This window comes from Zootoca vivipara, chromosome 1 (genome assembly GCF_965207765.1).
Source record: "Zootoca vivipara chromosome 1, rZooViv2.hap1.1, whole genome shotgun sequence".
Lineage (NCBI taxonomy): Eukaryota > Metazoa > Chordata > Lepidosauria > Squamata > Lacertidae > Zootoca > Zootoca vivipara.
The window spans coordinates 52,464,136-52,489,098 of record NC_142582.1 but is presented as its reverse complement, the minus strand read 5'-3'; the positions used below and the strand labels follow the sequence as shown (position 1 = coordinate 52,489,098).

The 24,963-nt window shown below is 42.3% G+C and overlaps 1 protein-coding gene across 3 annotated transcripts in view; it reads left to right on the top strand.

Moving 5' to 3' along the window:
* KDM2A (lysine demethylase 2A) overlaps positions 1–24,963 on the top strand; it is a 57,129-nt gene that overhangs the window by 6,895 nt on the left and 25,271 nt on the right. For all 3 annotated transcript variants that reach the window (XM_035125521.3, XM_088663830.1, XM_088663841.1), the window contains exons 4-9: positions 15,131–15,269; positions 17,317–17,395; positions 20,092–20,138; positions 20,466–20,644; positions 23,710–23,816; positions 24,337–24,430. In XM_035125521.3, coding sequence (XP_034981412.1) covers positions 15,131–15,269; positions 17,317–17,395; positions 20,092–20,138; positions 20,466–20,644; positions 23,710–23,816; positions 24,337–24,430 — 645 coding nt within the window. The remainder of the gene's footprint in view (positions 1–15,130; positions 15,270–17,316; positions 17,396–20,091; positions 20,139–20,465; positions 20,645–23,709; positions 23,817–24,336; positions 24,431–24,963) is intronic.

The window sequence follows — 24,963 nt, the reverse complement described above, 5'->3', positions numbered from 1 at the left end:
TAATGTTGTATCTAGCTCTTCAGATAATACAGTGGTACCTTGTGTTACGCACCGCCCCCCTTACAAATGCTGCGGGTTAGGCGCTCTGCTAACTCGGAAGTAGATGCCCCTTGTTGTGACCTTTGCCCCAGGATGTGAGTGGAAGTCGTGTTGTGGGCGCCGCGGCAGCAGCAGGAGGTGCCATTAGAGAAAGCGTGCCTCATGTTATGAGCGGTTTCCTGTTACAAATGGACCTCCAGAACAGATTAAGTACGTAACCCGAGGTACTACTGTAGAAGAAAGAAACCTATAATCCAACTTTGGTTTGCTCAACATGTTTGGCCTTGGAGCCAATTTTGTTTTGAGTATGTGAAATTGGTTTTTATATGGAATGGATTATAGTATTCTTACTAAATGCCTTTACTTTATTTTCTGGTCAGGTGTCCATGCCTTCCCACCAACCTTATGATTCTTCTTCCCCTGCCCCCATCCCCCAAAAGCTCTTGCTTTTTATCCCTCCAAACCAGGTTAAGGATATCTTTGTCCCATGGACCATATCTGACACAACACAGGCCCTACCAGTGAGGCCATTTCCCACAAACAACACCCATTTGCCATTGAGTGTGGCATCAGGTATGGGACAGGTAGAAATGCAGTTGGACTAGCATAGCTGATGTCTGCAGAAAGCAGCTTTGGCAGGTCAGCGCTCAATGCATGGGAAGCACTGCACAAAACACTTTGCAAGCTTTGTGCTCGATGGTTCCCAAGTGCTTGCCAACCAGCTGGCTGTTGGGTGTTTGGGAAGCACTATGTGGGGGACAGGTCGGAGGACAACCCACCTATCAATCACCTGGTGTCATAATGGTTGTCCTGTTGACATGTCAAAGTTGGCCCATAAGGCTCTAGCTTGCTGGGCCAAAAAGGTTCCCCTCCCCTACTCCAAACTCTCTGAAGTGCTGCCAAAAAGATTCTCTTGAATCTTTGGGACTGCAAAAGTATAACATTATATATGTGCTTTTTATTGGACCAACATGGTTGGTTATATATGTTTCACCTGAAAAAGGGTACCATAATTACAACTTTCAAACTGGCCAGTTTGATTGGAATTGTAGACTAAGAGACAAAATTGTGCAAGTACAGTGAAAGAAAGAAAGATAAAGAATGTATTTAATTTTTCCAACAATATATGCATAAGAGATATAAATGAAGTTACTAGAATGCAGTAATAATGGACACAACCATATAAAGTGATGTCTGAATTTCAACTTCATGTGACCAGCAATAATACTGAAGGCCAGACGCATTTCAGTCCAAAAGGGGTCTTTCATAATGGTCAATAAATGTACTAATTTCATTGTTTTCACCAGAAAGAAATCATGTGGCTGATGTATATAAAAAGCTGACCTACCTCATTTTTTGCTCTAATTAGAACATGATTATATTGATTTCTGGCTTTCTGTATAGGTTAACATGGAAGGTGGTATATTTCTAGTGCTCAATCATATATATTTCTGGGGCTTTCAACAGGCTCTATAGTTGGCAAATGTCAGCCATCCAGTCCATCTGGCAATTCCTCCTCCCCCCCCTTTAAAAAAACTTCATACCCAATTTTGTACCCAAGTCATACTTTTGAGGTTGGGTTTTATGTTTCCTTTTCTTTGGATCTTCTTTACTGGGAATGCACACACACACACACACACACACACACACACACACACACACACACACTACAGTTGTCAGAGTTCTGAGCTTACTGAGATGAGAAATAGTGAATACATGTTTGGGATAATAGGCAGACATCTTGAAGAATTGGTTTTGAGACCCAACTGCCAGTCAAGTTTAAAAGTACTGAGCTAAATGGAGCTATGGCCTTTCCATTACACACAATAGATTTTTGTGTGGAATAGAAGAAGCAAGGGACTGCATTGTCTTGTATTTCTTTTACATTTCGACTCGATAACTGAATTGGAAATTCTCTTTCACCAGTGAAGTGAATGTATTCATTTTTAATTACTGATACAGTCTCTTATTAATCATTGGTGGATCTTGCAGAGCTTCCTAGGTCATGAGTACTGGTCTTACATGATTTTAACTTTGAGCATAGGCATTTCCATCTGAAAGATTCAGCTGCCCTGATTGAGGACACACACACCTTTTTTTCTTCTGTTGGTGTAAATGTAGCTACCGGTAATTTAGTTTGCATTCACATACTGTATTGGTGTCCTTCATTTCTTTGGGCATCTTTTAATTGTCTGTGCTGGCCAGGCCTAGGGCTATGCCAGGTTACTATTACTGATACTCCCCTGCATTATCCTATTTGAAGAACTTCAGTCTGGTGCTTGATTTGGGGATATTTTAAAAATATATTTTAAACATTCAAAAACAATGTAAAAACATTTAAGAATATTTAGAATATCTAAAAACATTTAAATGCAATTGCATATCCTCACAGTTATTTCATGGTTGCCATTGTGAGCATTTCTTAGCCATCAAATGCTTGGGTGAACAGGAATGTTTTTAAATATCTCCTGAAAATCAGTAATAAGGGAGATAAGCACACCACACCAAGAAGGTAATTCCACAGGCAGGGAACCACCACAGATAAGCCCCCGTCATGGGTCAGCACCAACTGGGAAGCAGCCAAAGGTGGCATCACCAACTATGCTATCGGACCTACTATAGCCTACTGTAACATGTTCTGTGTAGGGCGGACTCAGAAAAGTCTAAAAATTATCTGTAACTGGTGCAAAATTGTCTGCTAAGAGTGTTAACAGTACAAACTGCACAGAATAGATAACAGCAATTTTGCAACAACTTCATTGGCTCTCTGGTCCAGGTTAAAATTCTGCTATTGATGTTTAAAGCCCTAAATATCATTCTAGGACCTAGGTATAGCCCTTATGTTCCAGTACGCAAATGATTTAATAAACCCGTCTCCATTAATGTTGCCAGGTATAAAAGGGAAGACACCTTCAGAGGTTATAAATGTAAGAGGCTATAAATATTTGGACTCCTCATCTGTGTTAGATTTTAATTCTGATTCATTGAATCAGTCTCGTTTTCCAAAGTCAAACTTTGTCAGAATAGGGAAGTGTCTACCAGGAAAATCCAATGGACCTACCACTTAAATTGTAACAATTTCACTATCTTCATAGGGCCAGCTCCTTAAAAATCGACCCTTTCCCTCCATCCTGGAAAATATTGTATAAAGGAAATGGACCTCAACATCCAATGTTAATTGTTTATATCCCACTTTTCTGAAAGCCAGAAATCAATATATAGTAATCTTGTTCTAATTAGAGCATAAAAGACTAAAACAAGTAAATTGGGCAGTAAAAGCATATCAGGTGTAATTCTCAAAGCATCAGGGCATTTTGCTTTAAAAGCTTTCTAAAATAAAAATGTTTACAGAATGCAGGTAAAAACAGTGGGAGCCAACTGGCTCTCTCAAGGAGGTCGTTCCAGAATTTTGGCACCACTACAGAGAAGGCTCTGCCTCTTGTGCCTGCCTCTGTTGTCCCATGATAATGGGACAGAGCAAAGATTAACCTATAAATTAATCTTATAATTCAAGCAGATTGTATCGTAGAAGAGAGTTCTTGAAGTAGCCTGGTCTTGGGCAACTTAGAACTTTAAAAATTATTATGTGCAAGTATGGGGAGACAACTCTCTAACTGAAATAAACCTCATTGGGAGTTGCACAATAGAATTACTGGGATCCCATTTCTAAAATGCGACCATTTCTAAAATATTACTCTTTTATCTCATTGGGATGTCACTTCTTGACATCTCTTGCAAAAATAAATATCTGGATGGGCCTTGAAGGCAAGAAATGGTTCCTTCGGTTCCCAGTAGAGAATCCTGAAGGAACCAGGGTGACAAATCACATTTTAAATTAAACATCGAGATTTTAGTGTATTACTCTGTTGAAGTTCACATCATGCATAATGTGGCACCCTATTAGATCCCTTGACAAGTTTGAAAAAGTTTCTCTCCCAGCTGTTAGCTTGTGAGATATAATACTGTTGCTATTCAGTGATGTGGGGTAGAAAATTACCCTAACTGCCTAGTTCAAAATTTTCTGGAAAGCCCTAATCACTGCTGTAAAAAGAAAGATGTGTCTTTAGATTTTAGAATAAAAAACTACTAATGCAGAATATTTTCTGTTCAGTAACACAACCAATGAACAGAACTCCACTCTTAGGACACTCCTGCTGGAGGTAGAGGAAATGTGATTTTTGCTTCATGCTCCCTGAAAAGGTGGTGCTGTGGTCTAAACCACAGAGCCTAGGGCTTGCCAATCGGAAGGTTGGCAGTTCGAATCCCCATGACGGGGCGAGCTCCCGTTGTTCGGTCCCAGCTCCTGCCCACCTAGCAGTTCAAAAGCACATCAAGTGCAAGTAGATAAATAGGCAGGAAGGTAAACGGCATTTCCGTGCACTGCTCTTGTTCGCCAGAAGTGGCTTAGACATGCTGGCCACATGACCCGGAAGCTGTCTGCGGACAAATGCCGGCTCCCTCGGCCTATAGAGCAAGATGAGCATGCAACCCCAGAGTCGTCCGTGACTGGACCTAACGGTCAGGGGTACCTTTGCCTTTTTACCCTGAAAAGTTTGGTTGAAGGAACCTCAAACAACAGTGGTGGTGCAACAATCTGAAGAGGAAAGGGGGATTAGTTTAAGTCACCCTCTCTCCTCCAGCAGAAGCCTCTCCTGAATCTCAGTCTCTTTCACAAATGGGACACTCTGGATGCAACCCATTGACTTTATATCAGCTGAGGAGTGCTAGTTTCACTTGCCTGAAGCTTTTAGTATTGAAACAATAGAATTTTTGTGTTTGAACAAAAATTATTTGCTAGCATCAAATACAAAATATAAGAGAAACCACCTAAAGGTTTCTTTTCCATAAAGTTTTTCTCAAACAGCTGGTCAAAGTGGTGGAGACTTTTCAAGAGTTTCAAGTCCTAAAGTCTTCCTTTGTTCTTTCAGTTAATCGGTGGGTAAACTATAATCTGAGATTAAATGAGGAGTTGAATATTTGCATTTATTAATCAATTAAAGGCATAATCCAAACTGACAGCCACCTGGAGGGGCTTAATAAAGCAACATTACCTACCACTGGTGCATTTCAATGCCTGTTGCACACACCAGCCATGGCAGAAGGTGAGAACAAGGCAAATCACTGGGCCAGCATGGAACTGGTGCAGCAGTTGGATCTGGTGTCAGCAGAATGGCTGACTTGGTAGGCTCATTTTGGAGCTTTCTGCTGGCTTCTGTTGATGGGAATCCCATCAGCAGCAGTTCTGTCTGCCTACAAAGACAGGAACTTCCCATCATCAAAGTGATGCTGGCAGCACTTTGCAGGCAAAGGCTGGCAGGGCTTGGTAGAGGGACACCCACCCAATTCCCTTTCCTCCAGTCCAGTGCAAATGGGGTTTGGATTGTGCCCTAAAGTTTGTGGCACTAGAAAATATCTAGTCTGCTTGCTGAATGGCATCTTTTATACTCAGGGTTCGTAATTAGTAGGGTGCCAGACGCATTTTGCACCTAAAGATTCTCCATTTGCGATCACCTCCAAAAGTCTGGGTGTCATTTTTTGCACCTGGCTGGCACTCAAAGATTACTGAAATGTATGTGCTTTGAAGCCTCAAAGTACATGTTAAGGATAGACAATAAAGGAGTTAAGGAGTTTAATAATAAAGAGTAGAGTGTGTTGAAAACTGAAGTTTGGTCCAAATATTTTTATTGTAAAAACCAAATAAACATGTCTTAACAATTTCTGCTAAAAATGTGATATTAACGATGTGTCACTTATGTGAATTGCATATTATACAAGAATTGCATATTAGTTCACGCTTATCAAAATAATAACTAAAAAGGGTTACACACACACACACACACACACACACACACACACACACACACAGTGGTTGCTGAACATCTCCAGGCACGCCTGGAAGAAGCGGACCATTTGGATCCCTTCCAGTCAGGATTCAGGCCTCATCATGGGACTGAAACTCCCTTGGTTGCACTGGTTGATGATCTCTAGCAGGCTAGGGACAAAGGTGAGAGCTGTTTCCTAGTTCTGCGGGATCTCTCAGCGGCTTTTGACACCATCGATCATAACATCCTTCTGGACCGCCTAGAGGGGTTGGGAGCTGGGGGCTTGCAGCCTCCGGTGTCGCTGTTCTCTCTTAGCCCCTCTTTCAATTCGTTAGTCCGTTCTTTATCTTTTTCTACCAGTTGTTTCCTCTTCACTCAATTGTCCCCGCCCTATTCCACCTCACGCCGCTCCATCTTGTTTCAGGTATCGTTTCTGTCCTTTAGGATTTGGGTTTAAAACTCCATTTTCACTGGTCTCTGCCTTAAAGTATGCAAAGTTCCCTTTTCAAGATCCCACCGCGCTTTCTTTGTTGGTTTCTTTCAAAGGATTGCTTTTATGCGAGTCATTCCTCTCTTACTCTTTCCCCCTCCTCCTCCGCTCAAACCGCGATGAGGATATCTCTTTTGCAGGGTCTCTTTCAATAGTCCTTCTTAATATTGAACCTTTTAGCACTAAGTGTTTATTTCATTTACACAGGATACGACTTTCTTGTCTTTCCCACGTTCTCCCGCTTGTGATTGAGTCTCTTTAATTTTTCCGGTACCACGTCGTTTTCTCTTTGTTATTTTTTTACTCAAGTACTCCCTCCATTAGTTTTTTTTTTATCAGGTTTCTTTATATAGTCCCAGTTTTTATCTAATGTCCTTATTTAAAAGTACCGGATTTATTTTCTGGGGTTGGATATTTTTTTAAAAAAAGTTTTACCGCTCTCACGCCGTTCCAGGCTCTGGGGCTTCTTGCTGGGAGGCGTTTTCTTCCAAGTGCGTCTAGGTCCCTCTGCTCTCTTGCCTTCGGCTGGAGAATGCTGAGAGTCCTGTCCAACGCCGCTGGAAACTTTCAGTTGTGGGTCACCCCCACAACTTTTCTTGGGGTTGCGCAGCCCTCGCTACCCCCAAATAGCCTCTCCAGCAATCGCTCACACTGCGGAGCTCGCGCGGAGCGCTGCCGTTTCGGTGGTGGTCAAACCCGGAAGTCCCTGAGATGCTTTTTAACATCTATATGCAGCCATTGGGAGAGATCATCAGGGGGTTTGGGCTGGGTGTTCATCAGTATGTGGATGATACCCAGGTCTACCTCTCTTTCAAATCAGAACCGGTGAAGGTCCTGTATGAGTGTCTGGAGGCGGTTGGAGGTTGGATGGCAGCTAACAGATTGAGGTTGAATCCTGACAAGACAGAAGTACTGTTTGTGGGGGACAGGAGGCGGGCAGGTGTGGAGGACTCCCTGGTCCTGAATGGCGTAACTGTGCCCCTGAAGGACCAGGTGCGCAGCCTGGGAGTCATTTTGGACTCACAGCTGTCCATGGAGGCACAGGTTAATTCTGTATCCAGGGCAGCTGTTTATCAGCTCCATCTGGTACGCAGGCTGAGATCCTACCTGCCCGCGGACTGTCTCGCCAGAGTGGTGCATGCTCTAGTTATCTCTCGCTTGGACTACTGCAATGCGCTCTATGTGGGGCTTCCTTTGAAGGTGACCCGGAAACTACAGTTAATCCAGAATGCGGCAGCTAGACTGGTGACTGGGAGGAACCGCCGAGACCACATAACACCGGTCTTGAAAGACCTGCATTGGCTCCCAGTACGTTTCCGAGCACAATTCAAAGTGTTGGTGCTGACCTTTAAAGCCCTAAACGGCCTTGGTCCAGTATACCTGAAGGAGCGTCTCCACCTCCATCGCTCTGCCCAGACACTGAGGTTCAGTGCCGAGGGCCTTCTGGCGGTTCCCTTGCTGCGAGAAGCCAAGTTACAGGGAACCAGACAGAGGGCCTTCTCGATAGTGGCACCTGCCCTGTGGAACGCCCTCCCACCAGATGTCAAAAAGAAAAATAACTACCAGACTTTTAGAGGACATCTGAAGGCACCCCTGTTTAGGGAGGCTTTTAATGTTTAATTGATTATTTTCTTTTTCTTTCGGAAGCCGCCCAGAGTGGCTGGGGAAACCCAGCCAGATGGGCGGGGTATAAATAATAAATTATTATTATTATTATTATTATTATTATTATTATTACTAGACATTCTGTTTTGGCGCCCACAACTTAGGTCCCAGAAGCCATTTGGCTCCTAGCTTTTCTATCCCAGTTTATACTGCCACAAAAAAGCTCAAATTGCTAGGCACAAGAATTGCAGAAATAGGAGTTCAGATACAGAATCTAGGAGTCTGGAAGCATAGACACTCTGAGTGCTTATGTGTGTATTCCTGTTTACTTTTAATTTGGGGAAATTTCTCGAAGGACGAAACCAGATGAAATCCAATGCGTCCCCTGCCTTTCGGACCTTCTTGTAAGACTTTCTCAGGTGTGATGCTGAAAGTAGATCTTAGTTAAAGGTCTGTTGTTTACATCCAGTTATGTTTCTACAGCAACAAGCATGCACCCACATAGCAAAAAAGGAAATGTTCTCTATCCAGGGATTCTTTGAATCTCTAAGGAATCTGCAAGATCTTGACAAAAACAAGATGACTTCAAAATTCTTGATTAAAAGCTTGGGCTTAAAGGAGACAAAAACCATACTAATGTAATACAATACAGTACATTTGTGGGCTTTCTGGAAGCAGAACACAATTGAAAACTTTACTGATGTTATCTTAACTTAAAGATTTGGGGGAGGAAGGTTCAGTAGAAAATGGAGTGAACAGAAAAGTGCTGAGGAATGCTGTTTGAATCATCCAAGCAGAGTTCTGAACTCTTCATGTGTGCTAGGCAGTATGATGTGGTATCCACGACAAAGATTTGTACTTCCATAAATAGGTAAAGAGTATGTTATTTACCTTGACCAATGCCAGGACACTGTTCTGGTCTCACTTACAGAGGACTTCATACATTGGTCACTTTGCAAAATCAAATGTCTCATGTCAGCTAAAAAAGCCAATGCAATTCTGGGCTGCATCAATAGGAGTATAGCATCTAGATCAAGGGAAGTAATAGTACCACTGTATTCTGCTCTGGTCAGACCTCACCTGGAGTACTGTGTCCAGTTCTGGGCACCACAGTTCAAGAAGGATACTGACAAGCTGGAACGTGTCCAGAAGAGGGCAACCAAAATGATCAAAGGCCTGGAAACGATGCCTTATGAGGAACGGCTTAGGGAGCTGGGTATGTTTAGCCTGGAGAAGAGAAGGTTAAGGGGTGATATGATAGCCATGTTCAAATATATAAAAGGATGTCATAAAGAGGAGGGAGAAAGATTGTTTTCTGCTGCTCCAGAGAAGTGGACACGGAGCAATGGATTCAAAATACAAGAAAGAAGATTCCACCTAAACATTAGGAAGAACTTCCTGACAATAAGAGCTGTTTGGCAGTCGAATTTGCTATCAAGGAGTGTGGTGGAGTCTCCTTCTTTGGAGGTCTTTAAGCAGAGGCTTGACAGCCATATGTGAAAGATGCTTTGATGGTGTTTCCTGCTTGGCAGGGGGTTGGACTGGATGGCCCTTGTGGTCTCTTCCAACTCTATGATTCTATGATTCTTATTTGAAACCATTAAACTTAACAGGGGGAAATGTCATGGGTTTTGATTTCCCTTTTAAGATGGCACTGTCAATTCCATGCTATTCTGGTGCACTTGATAGTTTTTGGAATGAACAATTTTGTTAGCAGAAGCATTCATTTTTCCGGTCATGCTGTCTGTCTTGAAGCCCTAGACAGTATTCAAGCTTAGTTAATTACTGGTGGTTATTGTGTACTAAACAGGTCTGCTCAATTAGTCACCTGTTATTTTATCTAGGTGTGAAAGCTGGCAGCTCAGATGATAGTCTGACCCAGGAATATGGCATGAATCCTAATTAATCTGTATCAGACCTCATCAGGAACAGGTCTTGAATGCAGAAATGACATGCAGGTGTTTCTTAAAGTTAAGACAAGCAGTGGAAATGATTGGTAATCTTTCAGTTAACTTCTCTTAGGAAAACTGCTTCCTTACTAGTGTCTTAACATCGGCGTGTAATTTCTAGCTTTAGGTTGCGTGTGCCATATTACTCTCTACAGTATGTCAAGAGTAACATAGGTATAGAACATGGATATATTTGTGCGTGTGCGCACACACGCACAAACACACACAGATTCTATGTTATTTTTCTTGGTAATCCTGACATAGGGTCTGAAGTAACGGAAGCATGTGTGAGGGGTCATTTGGGTTATGGTAGTATGTACAGCTCTTACAGATATGTTGTTTCTACTGCTATGCATTGCAGGGGGTTGGACTAGAGGAGCCTGGGGTCTCTTCCAGCTCTACAGTTCTAGATTCTATGCATACAGATATCTATTTATGCAACAGGGCTTCCTCTCCTTTCCCTGCATGCTCTCAAAAATTGCTCTGGAGGCTCCTCCTACCCTCTGGAGCAGATTTTGAGGTTGCACGGGGGATTGCCTAAGCAAAATTGTGAAAGCAAGATTATGCTAACAGGACAGCAGCATCGGATGTGAACCTGAGGTCTTTTCACTTCATCCTATACTTTAAGAGCACCTTGCTTGTTTGGTTCTCAAGAAGGCAGAAAAGTTGTAAAAGCATTTTGATCATGTCTGTCGATATTCTGACTGTCCCACTTTGTGTATATACAAAGCACTGTAGAAGGTGAAGCATTTGATGGCATACCAAGAGGTTTGCAGGCAAACAAGTATATCCTTTGTCTCATTTAGTATGGAGAATCCATAAATAGGATAAACTTGAAATTAAGTGTGTAGTGTAGTTTGTCAGCTTTTCGCGATGGGCCTCTTGTGCTCTTAATAGCAGAAAACTGGGAGATGAAGCTTTGCCCACCACTGCATCTCAATGCCACAATAAGCTAAGCCGATGCTATCAGTGACAGCTTGCAACACAGGAGACAGGCAATACTGGGACCTGTACCTGTAGTCTCTTTTTAAAATTAAACTGTTAATATTTCTACAGTTCACAAGTCAGTTTTTAAATGGCCATGTCATTTCCTATGTAGCTTCTAAGCAAGGGAGTGACTGCTTATTTGGCTTCGTTTCCACATTGTTTGCTTTGTTAAAATTACTGCATGTATGCGAAACCAATAAATGTCTGATTATGCAAAACAATATAACAATTTGCAAAAGATCTTTTGCATCCAATCTTGTATTTAGTGGGTTTTTTGGAGCAATTTTTTTCTGGCTGAATAATAGTCATTCACCACAGTGACTTGCAGAGACCTGAAGCTGGATGGGCTGGTCAGCTCTGAGTTGCTAACCTTCCATTTCCATCTCTTTCAAAATAGCCTAGCAAGTTTATAATTGAACTGATGATGCAACAGAGAAGTTAGTCAGTTTTCCCCTGCAGGAGAAATTTAGCTCAGCAGTATACTAGATAGACACAGTTAATTCTGTCAAAAATAGAATAAGCTGACCAATTCTGTTCTGGGCCAGAATTGCTAGATACTTCAGTACTGTACATGGTTCAGTCTTAGCATCTTCAAATATGTCTGAGTGTTCGAAACTCCCATTGTTCTAGGTGCATTTTGCAACAGGGAATCATTAATGGTGAACAGTTTCTGAGCTCTGGGTGCAGTACTGTGCCTAAGATTTCAGATTAAAACTGCAGAGTGGAAGGAAAGGAAGACCCTTTTCTGCCTCCCCACTTCTAGCTACTCTCTGAAGACTGGAGAAGAGACCCTCTTAAGAATATTAGGGGGGTGGGCAGGGGAAGGACTAGACCATGTGAAGAATGAACATAATATTTTAGCTGCAGTTCATTCATTTTCAGCTTGTATTCTTGTTATAAAAAAGCACGCCTAGACATTCCATTTTTGCACCCATAACCTAGCATTAGCTCCTAGCTTTCATATCTCAGTTTCTAGCACTGGTCTGTGTAGATTTTCAAACTGGAATGACTTCCCCATCCTGTAAGAAAGTAGAGTGTATCCCACTCATGTGTGACTGTGCTTACGCAGGCCATAAATAAATAAATAAATAAATAAATAAATAAATAAATAAGACCTGCCCTTGCTTGGGACTACTGCCCGGAAGTCACTTGGGGCTGCCTTCCAGCGACGACCAGTGCGGGGCTAGAGATGTAAAATTTCCGGAAATTTTGAAGCTCGGGAAAAACCCCAGGTTTTTTCCGGAAAAAACTGAAATTTCCGGAAAAATTGAAAATAATGCTACATTAGCACTTCTTTTTTCTTTTTCAGATTGAAAGTCATTCTGTTACTTTAGAAACATAAAATACAACTATGGACAATTTTAATGGGCATAAAATTATCACGACTAGCATATTAAAAATAAAGTGTATCCAAAAAATATTAAAAATAAAGTGTATCCAAACAGGAACTGAAATTTAACTTGTCATTCATCACTGTTTGCTATGCAGCATGCTTACTCCACCTCCCATGTTTTGCCCATGAGAGCTTATGTATTTCCTCACACTGATGTGTGTGGTCTGTTAACCACTTTAGTTATACTATATGGTTAAATTAGTTTATTTCACTTTTTAAAGACCGTTTTACAGCATTTAATGTTTAAAATATTTTCATTTCTTTTTTTCTTTCATAACACTTCTCTGATTGCCACGACAGCACATTTCAAGCCCTTTTTGTTGCTCTATATTTTCTTCCAGTGCTTTGATGCCTAGTGAAGAGGAACAGAACCAATGCATACCACACACATGCAAAAACAAAACTAAAACCTTTTTCTTTTCTGGTGACAACAGCACCTCCTAAAGGAAGAAATGTATCTTGTTCTTGCATTGGAGAGTTCAGTTTGTAACCTAGGACTTGCTTGTCCTCACAGAAATTAGAATAATCTGATACCATACCTCTGCTGCTCCACTGCATGTCTGCACTCCATCTAGACCATCACAGCAACTTTTGCTTGTTATGCACAAAAGTAGCTTCACCCTCTTTATCTCTTGCCATGTGAAATTACATTACTAATCCTGGTTTTATTTATTTAAATAGATCCATGCTCAAACTAATGGGAAAATGTAGTCATCCTGGGCAACTGGTTATTTGCACACTTGCACACATCCAGTTGCCCAGGATGGCTACATTTTTCCATTAGTTTGGACTTTAGAATCTAAGAAATATTAGTCTTTTGGTTAATATCAAATATGTTGAGCTTTTATGGTTTCACGGGAAACTAGGTGACTGCAATGTGAAATACAGTGGTACCTTGAGTTACAAACGCTTCAGGTTACAAACGCTTCAGGTTACAGACTCCGTACGTCGAGTTGAGAACTTTGCCCCAGGATGAGAACGGAAATCATGTGCCAGCAGCACAGCAGCAGCAAAGTGCCCCATTAGCAAAAGCGCGCCTCTAGTTAAGAACAGTTTCAGGTTAAGAACGGACCTCCAGAACAAATTAAGTTCGTAACTAGAGGTACCACTTTTAGCCATTGTGGATTAATGTAGCCACGGGGGTCCAGTAGCAACATAATACTGTACTGAGCAAATGCTTTTGCAGCCCAACTTGAAAGAAAGAAAGAAGGAAACATACCTATATGGACAAGGCTGACATAGTAAAGTACAATATCTGTCTAGCACTGCTGGAAGGAAGGTACAGTGGTGCCTCGCTTAACAAACGCCCTGCTTAACGAAATTTCCGCTTAACGAAAGGATTTTTCGAGCGGAGGTTGCTTCGCTAGACGAATGCGTTTTCGTCTAGCGAATCGCGGTTTCCCATAGGAATGCATTGAAATTCAATTAATGCGTTCCTATGGGCAAAAAACAATTCGAAAAGAATTCAATGCATTCCTATGGGACTCGCTAGACGAATTTTTTCGTTATAAGAAAAGACCCGTGGAACGAATTAAATTCGTCTAGCGAGGCACCACTGTAGTGCCTACGGCAGTGTTTCAGCAGGAGTATGGCTTAGGCTGGGTATACAGTATCAGGAAGAGGAGCTATGACTTGACTTAATTAGTCACTTGCTTTTAAAAAAATATTATAGCAGTTGAGTCCAGACTGGGTATTTGCAGGAAATAAACGGCTTCAGTTGAAGTGTTTGTACCTTCACACAAATGAGGGCCTCTTCAGGAAACCCTCATCCAAAAATTGCTCAAATTATTTCCCTGTCTCAAATCTTCCTAAGACAATAGACTTGGGGTGGAGAAGCTGTGGCATTCCAGATTTTGTTGAACTCAACTTCCATCAGTCCCTGCCAGCATAACCAAGGATCAGGGATGATGGGAGTTGTAGTCCATCATAACCTAATGATCCATAGGTTTCTCATCCCTGCAACAGACTGACTTCATCGCAAACATGGGCATTTCTGGATTATAGTTAATTTCTCATTTTACTACATTCTCTGCTCTGAGCTTGATTTGGTACACTTAGCTAATGATGTGCTTCCAGAAATGCAGTTGGTTAATACAGGGTGAGTCCTTTAAAAGAAGCCCTGTAGATACAGAGTACACATGTTCCACGGGGCCTCTTTTAAAAGGCTCACCTGTACATCTTAGGGGACCACCAGATTCTGGTAGTGTTTGCAGAATTTAAGGGAAATATAGAAAGAATCCAATTTCTTTGGAACTATCAAAAATCTATAGATATGAGCAGGAAGTATAATACCAGGATGTTACCATCTTGTGTTGCCATTAGCCCCCATCATGCTTTCCTCGAAGGGGCATTGTGTGAATAACAGGGCTGTGCCCCCTTTCCTCTGGGCCCACCCTGATGACACATGGCTTTTTTTTTACCCTACCCTCTCTGTCCACACATTAGCATGGCCATCTGAGGCAGGGAACACTTTGTATGTAGACTTCCCATTTCACTTCCCATTAATATGTAGATAGTGGTACTGCAGAGAGCCATGCATCAGGGTGGAACTTGAGACATAGCCATTGGCTCACTCTAGTAGTGGGAAAGGGCTATCATTCAGCATCAATATGAAGTCACAGGGAAAGAGCATTCAGATAAGTAATTGCATGTTTGTTAAAACTGATGTAATTGTGAACAGGATCTCTTTATGGAAGATTGTATTGGTTTAATCACCTATGCTCAAGAAGAACATGCAAGCACATGTTGTGCATGTACATTGCATATCTCTGGAAACTTGCTGCTATCTAGCTGTTGGGTTCAAGACAATGGCTCCTCCAATTCTCACCTGTCACTGTTTCCACAGCGTGGTGCTATGAGACGACGTTATGAGGATGATGGCATCTCAGATGATGAAATTGAGGGGAAACGAACATTTGACCTCGAAGAGAAACTTACCACCAACAAATTTAATGCCGATTTTGTGGTCTTCATGGAAGGCAAAGGTAAGCATCATGCCAAGCTACCTTTCTAATATTCAGATGGCTGTGAGCTCTTTTTTCTATTGCAGTAATAAGCAACAAGTATGTTTTGACTCTCTAGATGTGCTTAAGCACCATGTGTATTGGAACTCCAGCTTCCTATTTTGGAAGAACCAAATTGATGTGCATCATGATTGCATAGAGTATTTGAAAATAAGTTGTTCTACCTCTCATGTTTCACACTAAAGCATGGCAATATGGTAAGGTGGACTTCCTTTAGGCTTGTGTTATCTTGTTTTTAAGCATAACTCCATGGCCTGCTTATCATGAAGAACAATTACAAAAACGCATTTTAAGAACTTTTATTGTAGATGCATTTCATTATTTGAAATATAAGAGTGCCTTGTGAAATAAATCACAATTTTTAGGGTTTCAGCAAGGAAACGAGAGTCACAGTCATGCCAGCCACAGGCAAAAGTCCTATTTTTTTATATAGTCAAGATTATATTGTAAAAAGACAGTGCACTTTAAGAAACATTTATTGTGGTCACTTATTCTCACAGTAACCAGAAATATAGGTACTTCTGAAACACACTATCCATACTAAATGGTGATCCTGATTATTATGTGATATTAATAAGGCGGCTTGGGAAAAATGTGCTAGCTATTTATCATCTAAACAAAAAGCTATAGATAAAGTTCGGATTCTGGGAGCAGGAAGCTGGTGGTCTCCTAGAGGTCTGTCAGTAGTATACCTTGTGATCCTTATTGACATTGTGCCCACCAGTGCAGTGTAGGGTACAGGTGTTATTCTCACAAGGAACTGTGGCCAACCAAAGGTAATGTTACCATTTTTCATGCATCTTTCTGTGACGGACCCATTATGATCCTTTCCAATATTGGGCTTAGTTATGGGACCTCTATCAGCCAGACATCAAAATGGGGCCACCCACAGACAAGACAGTTCTGCATACAAGGTGGATTCCCCTGGGGTTGAGGAACATTTGATTCATGTGAGTGTTTTAAACTTTTTGTGTTTAGTAGGTTACCTGTGAATGGGCTGCATAGTGAATACCGCTGTTGTGAATGTAGAAGGGAAGGATGGCATATAGAAGGAAAAGCTGTTTAGAACTAGAAATGTCCCTTTCTGAACTCAAGAGGACTTAACTCTGGGAAAATTCATTGCCACCTAATTTTGCGTTTTTACTACTTGTGCATCTCCTTTGTTGTCCTTTCTTGAGGCACCTGCTGGACGATGTTCTCCTTGAAAAATAGCATCAGCTATCACTTAATGACTTGCATTACAGTACTGTGGGAAATTCTGTATGAAAATGCTTTTTAAAAATAAATTGGTCAGTTCCTCAGCTGTAGATAGAAACTAAGATTTGGAATAGTTCTGAATCTGCTCCTTGGAAGTGCACCACATTGGGATGCAGCTGATTGAAATGTCTTTAAGTGAATGAGCAAGGGAATAGAGAAGGGTTGGAATACTGTTTTGCCTTTCAGCTCTGAAGTAGCAGTTGGCTGAAATCCTTGCAAAAGACCATCTGAAAGCTAGAGTGAATAATTTTGGGCGGAGAATCAACATAAAGGTTTTTGTGTCAATCTCAGCCCTTTGATTAACCAGTATTATATATGTATGCTTGAATCTGAATACTCAGAGATATCTGCCAAATTAAGGGTCTTGTGGTTGCAAATGGAAAAATCTATTGCTCTGGGCAGTGTCACTAGCGTCCTTTATATTTTGTCTCCCTTTTTTAAATACAGTGGTACCTCGACTTACGAAGGCAATCTGTTCCGCCGCGCTCTCCGGAAGTCGAAAACTTCAGAAGTCGAAGCGCCCATTTTGCGCATGCGCAAAGCGCGATTTTGCGCTTTGCGCATGTGCAGACCCCGTGCGCCGCTTCTGCGCATGAGCAGAACGCACGCACAGCGAAAATACTTCCGGGTTAGTGGGCTTCAGAAGTCGAAACCTTCGGAAGTCGAGGTACCACTGTACAGCTTTTTCCTGGTACCTTCTTGTCAGCTGCTAGCCTCTCTTAACGAATGTTGTCTTCTCTCCTCCTGACAGACTTCAATGTGGAATATATTCAGCGTGGTGGCTTAAGAGATCCCTTGATCTTCAAAAATTGTGATGGACTTGGAATAAAGTGAGTGTTGGTGCAAAGTGTTTGCCATTAGTTAAGTTGTTCACTGATGCTAGTAAAGTAACCCTGATCAGGACTGGCAAAATGATGAGGTGTAATGGGACAATTGCCTCAGGCAGTGGGCAAAAGGGATAGCTAACTGGCATCTCACAGGTCCCTTATTTGATTAATTACTGGCTTGGGCAGCCAGCTGCCAACCCAGCATGGCTCTTTACCACCCGTTCTGCCACATCTTCCCTGCCTTGCCTTGCTCTGAGAAAGTATGAAGGTGTGAGGCCTTCTGGGTGTTGTGGCCAGAAGAATGCCTGATACCTGCAGCAGCTGGTGGCAGTGGCTGTTTTAAAAATTGGGGAGAAATGTAAAGTTGCTTGTAACTTTAGAACAAAAATTAAAACCTAAGTTTAAAACAGTCTTTCTAGATGACAACACAAACTGAGCTCAAGCAGTCTTCTGGTAATCTTGCTCAAGGCCTCACTCTGAAAAGCCCCCCCCCCAAAAAAACAGCTCTTCTTCTGAACAAGATAGGAAGGGGGTGGAGAAACTGCTGGCACTGCAAATGCAGCAGCAAAGAAAAATAAAATTTAAAAATGTATGAGAAGGCAGGGAGGAGGAAAGTGAGAGGGAAGAAGCCGGCATGACCAGCACTGCAAAAAGCAGTGGGGTACCAGCCTACCTCAGAACAGTCCCTTGTGTCAGGCTTGACCTCAGTGTGCAGCAAATTTCTCAGTATGTCCTCTATATAGCTGTACAGAAGCTTCTAATTCAAACACAGGATTCCATCCCAGCCAGTGAATCTCAGAAGCTGCAGTCGGATTGTATCCAGTCCTGTTTGTTGGCATTTTCATCCTTGTTTAAGCCCCACCACAGTAATAATCTTCTGACTCACTGAAAGATAGTGCAGCAGGGTCCTTGACTCGCAGCAATGTGTAGTGAGTCTTCTGAAGTTGTACCTTCCATAAGGACTTAAGCCAGAGGTTTTCAACCTTTTTCGGTCCACGGCTCCCTTGACCAGCTACATTCTTTCTGTTGCACCCCTGTAGGGCACAGGAACCCTTGCCTGCTGAGCTGACAGCCTTTCACCCTTTTTTGAACACCCTCCCTTGTGTAATGTTCCCTCAGCCTTCTCTCCCGTCTGCTTGGTAGTTATAGGGGCTGCTGCTGCTGCTGCTGCCGCCGCTGCCTCTACTCTCTGAGCTGCCCCTCTCCACTTCCCCAGAGAGAAGTGGCTCCTCACACTGCCCCACAGGGGCCTGGGAAGCACCCCCTGGCCAGCCCCAGAGGCACCATTTGCCTGAGGAGCCTGTAGCCAGGGCTGCTGCAGCAAACAGCTGTGCAAGCCTTTGGGAGGCAGAGACGCGAGGAGGGAAGGAAAGAAGGACAGAAGCCAGTGTTGCCTGCAGCACCGCTGACTATCATTCAAGGCACCCCAGGGTGCCACAGCACACTGGTTGAAAACCATTGACTTAAGCTGTGGGCCCAAGTGTTCCCTCTTGCTGCTTTAATCATGGGACAGATTACAGCCATAGTTTGTTCTGCTTTCAAATAACATTCATTCATTCATTAGATTTATATCCTACTTCTCAGCTAGAGTCCTCAAAGTGGCTAACAGCATTTCTAAAACACAACAGATACCAAGAACCACAAGCACCTTCCTTGCTTCATTTTCCTCCCAAGATAATCTAGCACAAGTAATTGGTACAAACGTGCCAGCCTGCCTTGCATTGACGCTGGCATGGCTGCAGCAATTTTCCATCTGCAAAGGTATAATTACATATATACACACACTGCTGTCCAATACAAAATATTACTGCTACTTACTACAGTGGCTAACTACAAGGAGTTAAAACAATAAAATGCACATAATAGTGTGGGGAAAGTGCAGATAAAACACTGAGTAAAGATGGCAGAAAAATAAACTCTCAGTTTAAAAGCCTGGGGAAAATTAAAAGTTCTGGTGTCTGAACAACAGCAAAATACTCAGGCAACCAGGCAAACCTACTTGGTGAGAATTCCACAGCTTGGGTGCCACAACTGAGAAGGTCCTCTCAGATACCACTCGCCTTACCTCTGTTTCGGAGAGCCAGACAGCAGTTCTTGGGCAGGGTTATGTGAAGGTATGTGTATCTAGGGAACTAACCCATGTGGGGCTTTAAAGGTATGTTCTAGTACTCTAGTACTCGAAATTCTGCTTGGATATGGACCAATAACCAGTAAAGATGTTTAATCACCTGTGAGAGATGTCCCACCAACTGTTCCCAGTCAAAGGTCCAGCTCTTGTGTAGTGCATTCCAGTAGTCTAATCTTTGGTTGCTAGCCAATGGACAGATTGAGACCAGGCTATCAGGGAGAGGCTGCAGCTGGCACACTTGTTCCAGTTTAGGGAAGTACCGAAACAGCTGCACCTATAGTTGGAGAAAAGAAGCCCTAGAACTGGCTAAGACTGTGTTAGGCAGTAAGTATGGCACACTCTCCCATCTGTCTGCTTGAGAATTATTGCCCTTTAGAAAGTGAGCCACACTTGCAGTGACAGCAAGCAAAGATGGGGGCACGGGATTTGTATGTTTCCACATTTACTCTTTGGAGGCTGAAGCAAACCCATGAAATTTTTGTCGTTCGTGTCTGAAGTGCCCAGGATACAATTGCATGGTGAAAGGACAATAGTGTGATTATTGCATTTATTTATTTTTTTCATTTTGCAGGATGCCAGATCCAGACTTCAGTGTGAATGATGTACGACTCTACGTAGGTAATTATGCACTCCTGGTTTTTTTTAATAGCTCAGAGTATTGGCTGTATGTAACATATGAACAATCTGAAATCTGACATGGAATTTGGTTTTAGTTACACAGAATTTTTTTGTTTTTAAAAAAACCTGGCTTTGTGGGGAAATAGCTGAAACTTCTTCAAGGCACCCCCCCCCCCTAAAAAATAATAATCAGGGGGCTTTGAGTGGATAACCTATACCCTGTCCTCCCATGCATTCTTTAATCTTTTTTCTATACTCTGGTGTCCCTCCAATCTTTCCTACTACAATTTCTAGTCCAAGTAGCCATGTATTTCTGTGTCCTGATAGGGAGCCGAAGGATGGTAGACGTCATGGATGTAAACACACAAAGGGATATTGAGATGACCATGGCACAGTGGGCACGCTATTATGAAACTCGAGAGGAGGAGCGAGAGAAGCTGTATAATGTCATCAGCCTGGAATTCAGCCACACACGGCTCGAGAACCTGGTGCAGAGGCCAAATACAGTAAGCAGAGACCCTTGCCCTGCCAACATCACCCTGCTTTTTCCATTTCAGTTGAATAGACATGGGGCTTCATAAATTTTAATCTGAATTGTTTGAAGAAGGGAATTATTTCACATTCATTTGGGTAAATTCCACTGTAGTATGAATCATCTACGTGGCAGCGCAAGTTAACTTTAAGGATGATACTTTATAGTAGTGTGAATTTTGTGAGAAGAATTCAAGTAGTACTCGCTAATTTCTAGCCAAGCCTTAATTACTTGAATCTTGTCCCTTAATTAGCTCAGTAGCAAAGTTCTGTATACATTGACTAATGTAGTTCTGCGTAGTCATAGTCATTTTGAACATTTCAAAGCTGCATGCTCTCAGTGCACAGGTTCTTGCAAGGGCTTATACATTTAAATACAAATCAGTGTTTAGCAGTATCTCAGCTAGCTGCCCTAATTGAGTACAAATGTTGCTGGTTTTGTGATGTAAAGAAGGGAGAGCAAACCAAGCTCCTTGAGTAAGTCATAGTTATGCAGTTAGCAAATGTATCTAGGGAAATGTGATGCAAATGGCTTATTATTATTTTTAGAATGGTATGGATACTTACAAACATGTAAACATCAAGGGCAGCTGGAGCAGAACTTTTCATTCCTGAATAACTACTTAGGTGCAAGACTATTCACCATGATTCCATTTTCTAGTCATGGTTGTAGTCTAGACTTTGTAATAAACTTCCATAGGAAAGTTATTGCTGATGGCATTTGTAACTTGGGTGACATAGAATACACTGCTTGGAATGAAACATTGGGTAGACATCATACAAAATTGGGAATAAATCTGCAGCAACCGTTTTACAAAATGGCCACAAGCAGCAGCACTCCATCATGCAAAGATGCATTTACCACACCTCTGACCCATTTAGTCACCCCAACTCGGCTAGCTTTAATAAGCCAAGATGGACAAGGAGCTAATGAGCATGTGGTCAACACATCACTGCAGGTATCCTGCCCACATTTACTAGACCTGATACCAAAAGACTGGGCTGGACAGTACATTGGACACCCCAGTAGACACTGTCAGAATAACAGCATCTAAATTGCTACGGAGTCAAGTGACTTTATCCTCAAAGTGTTCAGCCATCCAGTTATAGCTAGACACCATGTACTCCAGAAGTGTACTCTCTGTTCAGAAGTAAGTAGCCTCCAGACCACATGGAACAACTCTGCCAGTCAGTTCCTCAAGGATACAATGGAGGCAGTGGAGTAGGATGTATTTGCTGCCCTCACTGCCTCATGGTAAACCAGTTAGGAGCCCAAACCAATTAGGAACCCTCCTGAGCAAGATTTATGTCACTTAAGCTCCAGTCCTTGCCCAGTCCATTTCATCATCCCCAGCTCCTTAGTATATCAAGGAGCAAAACAGACTCCATAGCACCAGAGAGGGCACTCAAGAGTAATTGTGTCAATGACTGTACGAGTCTGTTTCCTAGTGAAACTAGGACATAAACAGGATCACATGCTTTATCCACTGGAAAAACCCCAAAGCAGGAATTCAACAGATTCCATTAGTATCAGGGGGCAGACCACCCTAACTGGTCCCCCACCCTTGCAGGGGAGAATCATTGCTGCAAGTCCAAACCTCACCAGGATGTGGTCTGACAATGACATGCCCCACCCCCTTTTCCAGACTGCCCCGCTCTCAACATGAAGCAAAGACTAAAGGGTATGTCCTTCTCTGTGCATTGCACCGATGATCATTTGAGACAGGCCCATGGTTACCATGAAGACCGTGCACTCCCAAGCAAGACCTGAGGCATCCTCAGCATGAATGTTGAAGTCACCCAAAACCACAGTTCTGGGTTCCTCCAACATCACACCCAAGACACCATTGGCCAGCTCAGCTATGGAGGCTGATGAGCAGCATCCCTAGCCTTTGTCTTTGGCCCAACACCAGATTCCAGGCCCTCCATTCCCACTCCAAGAAAGAAGGCTTTCCCAGTAGTGGTAGATGAATTCCTGTGGACTACAATAACAGCTCCCCATCCACTCCTGTCTGGGCTGATGTTGCCCCAATTACCCAGGTGGGCAAAGCTGAGTCAAATCTGGCCCACCCAGATGTTGGTGATCCATCACTGGTCAGCCTGTTCCTCCACAATAAGATTATGAATTAGCATGATGTATCCTCCCCTCCAGGAGAGTGTCCACTATAACATAGGAACATAGAAAGTTGCCTTATACAGAGTCAGACTTTTGGTCTGTCATGCTTGGTTTTTTTTACACTGACTGGCAACAGTTCTCCAGGGTTTGAGAGAGTGAACCTGCCATACCTGCCAGATATAGAATTTGGCACCTTCTGTATGCCAAGCAGATGCTCTACCACTGAGCTACACTCCTCCAATTGTCATCTTGTAGAGAACCCTCATTTGGAGATGTTGGCATATAATTTGTGTCGGCCCAACACTTATTTTGAGATGCACAATCCTAATCCTTTATTCTTGCTCCCCCCCCCCCCACTATTGGCATTGTAATATAATAAAACTAATGTACATAGAACTTGTGAAGAACTGAGACATCTCAAAACATGTAGCTTGACAAATTTTATGGATGTAGGTGCCATAATTCATGAAAGATTGCTGGAGGATGGCTGGCAGCCACTTTGGGAAATGGCTTTCACAGACTTATGTTGACCTGCGCATGATGTCTACTCAATTTTCTTCATTCCAAACTGTCATCTTGGTTATCCAACTGGAAATTTCTGTCAGTAACAACTTTGCTATGGAAAGCTATTACAGAATCAGGGCCATGATTGCATAATTAATTGAGACATTAATAAGCTGAGTACTCATTTCATATCTGATACTTCAGGAATGCAAAATATATGGAGATCATAGTGCAATACTGTATTTGTAGCTAGAGAGTATGTGGTAAGTGTTACTGATAATGTACCTCAAAGTAAGTATAGCATTTTATATTCAGCTCATTAAGTTATTTTGCCTGCCATTGGGAATTATGTTCTGTAGCAATGATGCCTCCTAGTAATACTGTTGTCTAAACTTTGCTCTAATACCTGTATGGTTTCAGGTGGATTTGATTGATTGGGTTGATAATATGTGGCCAAGGCATCTGAAGGAAAGTCAGACAGAATCAACAAATGCCATTCTGGATATGCAGTATCCCAAGGTGCAGAAGTAAGTTGTTGTGTGTAACCACCTATCTACTAGGGCAAGATTTCAGAATGAGGTCTCTGCTAAAGCTGCATCTCCTTAATATAATTCCCAAACTCTGTTTTCAGTCATCCAAGCCAGAAACCTAAAGGTTGTTTTCCCTAACACAACAGTGATACAGAACAGCCTTGCACACTATATTGTAGAAAGGTTATCTTTATTTGATTGAAAATATCAGGAATTGCAAGAATAAAGTAGAGATGGTTCCTGTTACAACATTGTTGGGATGTAGTTCCCTGTTGCCCCTGTTCTGATGCAATAGTAGCTGTGCCCCATGGTGGTCATTTAGATCAACAGCAATTGGCATGGGGGTCAGCATCCTGAATGTGTAAATTCTGGGTGATTAGTGCTTTGATTCAAAGTGCCACTCACCCATAAAATACTGTCAGCAAGCACTCTAATACCAAGCATTTATTTCATCTGCATAGAAATGCAAGATTGATTGGACTTGAGTTGCAGTTTCATATTGCTGATTTCATTTCAGGTACTGTCTGATGAGTGTCAAGGGCTGCTATACAGACTTCCATGTAGACTTCGGTGGCACTTCAGTGTGGTATCACATCCACAGAGGGGGGAAGGTATTGTGACAATCCCAGCAAGTTGCTCTGTTTTGTGTGGGAGATTGTGCAGAAGGATATATATTTTAAATGCTTAACTGAGTAGAATTGGAATTCCATTTCTCATTTGCCTGCTGAGGTATCCCCAAACACTGGACCCTGTGAATCTTGGAAGTTGTGTCTGCTTTGTTCAGAAATCCTTGTCTGGCTTCTGACTAAAAAAGAAGAAGAAGAAGGGCAGGGAGGGTGAAGGAGACATGGGAAAGGTTCTGTTGTGCTTCTAGAACACTTGCCCACTGCGGAGCTGCTGTATCATTAATTGCTTCGCTTTCTTGAACCACCCAGGGAGCCACATGCAGCTCATTAGCTTGTGTTTGGTCACTGTGCTTTAGAATCAGGACAACTAAGCTTATTGTATTGTTGAATAGGATTCCCAGGTGGATACAGTGTGTAACTAACGGAATATGAGCAAATTGAAAAGGAGATGTAAGAGTGATTAGTGAAACAGATGTACAGTATATTAAATCATTTGCGTTGCTAAACAAACTTGAAGA